Source organism: Homarus americanus, unplaced genomic scaffold (assembly GCF_018991925.1).
Source record: "Homarus americanus isolate GMGI-L3 unplaced genomic scaffold, GMGI_Hamer_2.0 scaffold25483, whole genome shotgun sequence".
NCBI lineage: Eukaryota > Metazoa > Arthropoda > Malacostraca > Decapoda > Nephropidae > Homarus > Homarus americanus.
In genome coordinates, this window is record NW_024726235.1 from 6,183,723 (window position 1) to 6,189,722 (window position 6,000).

At 37.3% G+C, this 6,000-nt stretch overlaps 1 protein-coding gene across 1 annotated transcript in view; it reads left to right on the top strand.

Moving 5' to 3' along the window:
* Positions 1–2,444, top strand: part of LOC121865479 (caprin-1-like) — a 31,643-nt gene extending 29,199 nt beyond the window's left edge. Inside the window, exon 5 of the mRNA XM_042364954.1 lies at positions 152–2,444. Coding sequence (XP_042220888.1) covers positions 152–1,417 — 1,266 coding nt within the window. The 3' untranslated portion in view covers positions 1,418–2,444. The remainder of the gene's footprint in view (positions 1–151) is intronic.
* The last annotated feature ends 3,556 nt before the right edge of the window (positions 2,445–6,000 follow it).

The following is a 6,000-nucleotide window of genomic DNA, read 5'->3' on the forward strand; positions in this document are numbered from 1 at the left end:
CACGCCCTAGTCGGTAGGCTGGTTTAAATTGAATAAACAGTCAGGTGTTTATGGTGCACCCTGTATAACAAAATTCAAATAGTAGTTATAAAAGAAAAAATACAAACCTATCATGAAGATTATATGATTATTTCTGTGTTTTTGCCAACAGGAGGAGGTTTCAGAGTATACAAATGGTTTGGTGGTTGAAGAGGCAGAAGAAGTTACCCCCATTTCTGAGGTAACAGTGAGCAGTCCTGTTACAGAGGGTCCACCTCCAGGTCTGGCTCCTCCCACAGTAGCCCCTATGCTGCCTCCTCCTGTACCCCAAGAAACTACTGCTGTTTCTCCTGCACAAGAAGCATTAGTAGCTGCTATGGCACAGATGACTACAGCAGCTGTACCAGGGGCTTCCCCACAAGGAGCAGGGATGCCTCCTGCACCCTCCTACTTTACACAATCTCCTCCACAACCAACACCACAGCCTCCTCCTCCACAACCACAAGCCCCACAGCAACCACCTCCACAGCAGACACCTCTACAACCTCCCCAACCACCTCAGCTGCAGCCTATTTCCTTAAATGATTTGGTAGCTCCTGGAAGTTTTGATTTCTTGCAAGAAAGTCAGGTAGCACAGGAGCCACCAACTGTTTATATGGATCCAGCTGTTGTATCCATTGGTAGTATCAAAACAGATTCTGTATCACAAAGGTCTGTCTCACCTGTACCACAGCCACCCCAACAAGTTGCTCCTATGGTTCCACCTAACCAGGACCCAACACATCCATCCAGCATTCCTACTCAGACATATACAAATCAGACATACAATGTAGTGTCTTATTCCCAAGGAGTACCAGTTTATCCAAATAATACGGTAGTGGATAGCACACCAAATCCTCCTCCTCCAATTCCTATGCCTCCACAGGCCAGACCACAAGAAAAAGTAGAGTTCAATCCAGAAGCTAGCCCTTGGACTGGGCAGCAGGTGCCTGCACAGCAGACTGGACAAGCAATTTCTAATGTACCACAGCAACCTCAAGAGGACAACTGGGGAGTTCAAGATGTTCCTGTAAATGGAGGGGATGACAAATGGTGTAATGCCGAGTCTGGCAACTGGGATGAATATGAAGAAAATCAGGGAGGTACAGTCCCTGTTCCCACAAATGGCCATGGAGGAGATTATGAAAGAAGAGGTAATTTCCGAAGTAGAGGTCGAGGATTTGGGGGCAGAGGAGGATTTCGAGGTGGTCGTGGTGGATACCAGAATGGCCGTGGAGGCTATGGAGGATATGGAGGCTTCAGAGGTGGACGTGGTGGTGGAATGGGAGGACCTCGAGGAGGACGTGGATTCAGAGGACAAGGTCCCCGTGGAAACTTCCGAGGCCGAGGTGGTGGATACCAGGGTCAACGGCAACCCTACCAACAACATCAGCAGTAAAAAGAAAAAAAATAAAGCCAATTATTAGCTGTGTGTGATGAGAAATATTGCTACATGTGTATTGTGACACTAGAAGTGTTTCACTTTGTTGCACAACGTACTGACCTGGCACTACCTCTGATATGAGGTAGTGCCTGAACCTAGGAATGTAAGCAGTGAGCGGAGAGACAATATAGGGCATTCTTTACGGGACAATGTAAGTGTGATACATGATAAAAGTGAAAAATTTGCCAAAAAAGAGAAGGAAAATAGAAAAACTTGAGTTCTTCTGAACTCAAAAAAAAAAAAATATTAATTTCACTCTAACTATTCCATGACTTATAAAGTTATACAAAGATTTTTTTTTTCCTATAAATTTTATGGAAGCACTATTCCTGGAGTATGGGGGAGGGGTGGAGGGTGCACTTATGCTCCCCTCTCTTCCAGGTGGACTTGGACCACTTTGTCACTCTTACACTATCAAGCTGTCAACGCTTCCAATACATTATCATTTACTGCACCCTCAGAGTTTCTATTACCCTTTTCAATCCATGCGATACTGAGGGAAGGATGAAGCCTAACAAAAATTATTGGGCAAGATGATGGTTGTGACAATTATTCAATTTGGGCTATTGATAATGTAGATGTAGTTGTTCAAACTTGATCATACTTCAGAACATCGAACCTTGTGGAACAAATATCAGTAAGATCTGAAATGAGGTAATGGAGTAGATTATGAGCAGACCAAATGTACTTTATAACAATAAGGAGTTAGTTTTAAGTGAGATTGTTAGGGTGCTTTCTTTCATTCTAACAAACTATGAGGCTAGAAGTCATCATAAATGTATATGCAGTGTTTTACCATTGATAGCCTGCATGGAAGCAGGGTTTGTATAATTATATTTACCCACCCTTGCCTTATTTCGTAATGGTCAGTAAGTATATATTTGTACAGTGCAAATTTCAGGACTTCTGTTCCCAAGAAATTGTCCTACAAGGGGCTCAAGAAAACATTTCCTTGACTCTGAATAACATTCTGTGATTTTTAGTTTGTTATTTTCTTTTCCTAAAAATTTATGTATCTAAGCAGGTGTAATTATACATATGCAATATGGGAATTTTACCTTCAATGCTTATTGAAAACTATTATCTTCGCTCATTAAAGGGAAATTTAACTAAGAGTTTTTTGCTTTAGTCTCGAGTATTAATCCTACAATCTATATACAGGCAATCCATGATTTATGAAGGTTGGGGCAATTTGCAAAAAAAAAAAAAAATCAGTTATGTAACTTTTTGTCATTTTTGTAATATTTTCTTAGGCAAAAATGAAGATATGCAAAGGTAATGCAATTGATTTATACTACAATTATGCTTACTTATTTCACTAACAATTCATTATTCTTTAACACTCACAATGTTATTAATTCTACAAATAAGCTTTCAATGTGTCATAATCTCCTATAATCACCATAAAACTTAATCCTCAAACTCATTGGGGACAAGTAGACTCATCTTCACCAGCACAGTCAATCAGTTGCCTGATTATCCAAATTATTCTCATGTAAAATGGTATGTGACAAATTAAACAAAATAAGATTATTCTGTATTCTTAAATTTTATATGCTAATTATGTACAGTACTGCAAAAGTGTAGAGCTGTTAGAGAGAGTGTAGAATTTGAAAGTGTAGATATTGCTGGCAATGCATGAGATAGCTTGGGTGTGTAGTGTCAGCTGACTGGCATCAGCATTCACACCATGTAAACAAAGCGGCATGAATTTAGGATGACAATAACTCCATAGAGATGGAGCAAGGGATATTCTTAGAGTTCGTAACTCTAATTATAGAATGGAAATCAATGTATTACTACAGGAAACCCTTGGTATAACAGACACTATATCATGGAATCTGGTAGTATGGACATTTAAAGTTCCTAAACCTATCGAACAAACCCTCGAGATAATGGACAGGTGTCCATTAACTAGGGTAGTTGTCCATTAGTTCGACACTATAAATACTAACTGGGCGACCTGTACTGTAACTAAAAATAAAACACTGTACAGTAAGCAGGAGTTAAGTACAGTAGTAGCTAGTCATACCACAATGGAGCACAGTGAAGTGACGTTTATAGCATGGCATGGCCTTTAGGTCTTTCTCACTGGTTACTAACCAATTGGTTATGTCTTATCAAGGGATTACCTGTATTGGATAATCAGTTTTCACAGATTTTCAACTTTAGCAACCTTGGTTCTCTCCAATTAGTCCATTATCCTGAGGGTTTACTGTACATTAATATATTTATTACAGATGTTGACTTTGCATTTTATACTGTTCACTTGGTTAAAAATCTCATCTGGTTTCTCAGGATTATAGTATAGGTATAAAATTATTACTGTGCTGCATGTATTTCACTTAATATGTGCATTACCGGGTATTGGCTTATAATAATTATTGTGTCTACCCCCAAAAAATCAATATATTTTTTTTCCTTGGCTTCTTCTTCTAGGCACTTATATCAACTTTTTTATTGGGTGTCTATGGGAAATTATGATCCAACTTATGAAAAATCAAATTACTAAACATTTTTCTGGGACAAAGCCCTTTTGTAAATCAGTAATGCCTGTATATAATATTTGGTATAATAATTTATTAATAAATTTTGTTTACTGTTTGATTACTATGGATATGTTGGCAGATTTTTTTTTCTTTCTTTCTGCATTTCAAGTGATGACGAACTTAATTTTTCTTGGTCTTTATTTCAAGAGAAAATGGTAATGCCCAAAACATCTGCAGTAGATTTATGAATTTAGGAATGGCTGTTACCTCAAGGTAAACTGTCAAAATTGCTATTACATGAATATTTCTGTAAAGGGTAAGTTCTTGGCAGAAGGACAGGCAAAAGAACATTTAGCAAATGAGGGGGAAAAAAAATGAAAATGTTATTGATTGGTGTGTGAAAATTTACAAAATGCATCTGGAAAATGGGTTACCAAGAATTGGTAATCCCTGTACAGTATATTACCTTGGATACACCCTTCACCAATACCTAATATTGCATATGTGTCCCAAGTAGAGGAAGAGTATGTTCAAGAGGATATATTGGTCAGTGAATATCTTTCAATTGCTTATAATTAGTGTTATTGCAAATAGTCTTATTGTAAAATTTACTATTTATTATATTGAATTAATTTACTTAAAACCCAAATGGGATATTTTAGCTATTAATAATACACTCAGCAGCAGTTCATCCTGTACCTCACTCACATTACCAGAAGGCTTTTGATCCACCATTCAAAAAAATTATTTTATCAGTAAATTAGTTTGATAAATCGTGCGAACATAACGGAAAGGTCTATTTAGGTAGCAGAAATTTAAATTTTACGAATGGGTGACTTGAATTAGTTCGTTAAATCAAGTAAATACTGTAGGCTCTGAACCTTTGTAGTGCTTCGGCTAATGAGCAAAGGATATTCTACCATCTTCAAAAAGAGATGAACTTTTATGGGAAGGATTTGCTGTATAATGGTAATGGTGCGTCAAGTTATAAATGTGTTATAACCAATTGTGTACTAGAGATTGTAATGCCGAAGTTCGTAAAACACTGAATCTACAACACTAACGATATTGGATTGCTTATAAATTCTGGATAGGTGATCATATAATTTAGTAGGGATCTAACCTTTGTTTGCTGTTTTGTAGACGAGCTGTGTTCTCCTTTGAATGTTTAACACCTGAAGGCTAGGGTGAACCCTGCTCTTGAGTCAATAATGTCATCGAGTAGTTCAGGTGTCATCCGCAGCCTTTTTATTGGAGGCTGTATTAATACATTATGGATACAGTACTAGAGTTGAGCACTTGGAGGCTTTATTAATACATTATGGATACTAGAGTTGAGCACTTGGAGGCTTTATCAACACATTATGGATACTAGAGTTGAGCACTTGGAGGCTTTATCAACACATTATGGATACTAGAGTTGAGCACTTGGAGGCTTTATCAACACATTATGGATACTAGATTTGAGCACTTGGAGGCTTTATTAATACATTATGGATACTAGAGTTGAGCACTTGGAGGCTGTATTAATACATATATGTACTGTATATACTAGAGTTGAGCACTTGGAGGCTGTATTAATACATTATGGATACAGTACTAGAGTTGAGCACTTGGAGGCTTTATTAATACATTATGGATACTAGAGTTGAGCACTTGGAGGCTTTATCAACACATTATGGATACTAGAGTTGAGCACTTGGAGGCTTTATCAACACATTATGGATACTAGAGTTGAGCACTTGGAGGCTTTATCAACACATTATGGATACTAGATTTGAGCACTTGGAGGCTTTATTAATACATTATGGATACTAGAGTTGAGCACTTGGAGGCTGTATTAATACATATATGTACTGTATATACTAGAGTTGAGCACTTGGAGGCTGTATTAATACATATATGTACTGTATATACTAGAGTTGAGCACTTGGAGGCTTTATTAATATATTACACTTTAAACAAGAGACAATATTTGTAATACAATACCATAATACAATAAAGTACACATTACGGTATGAACTACCGTACAGATACTAGATTATGATA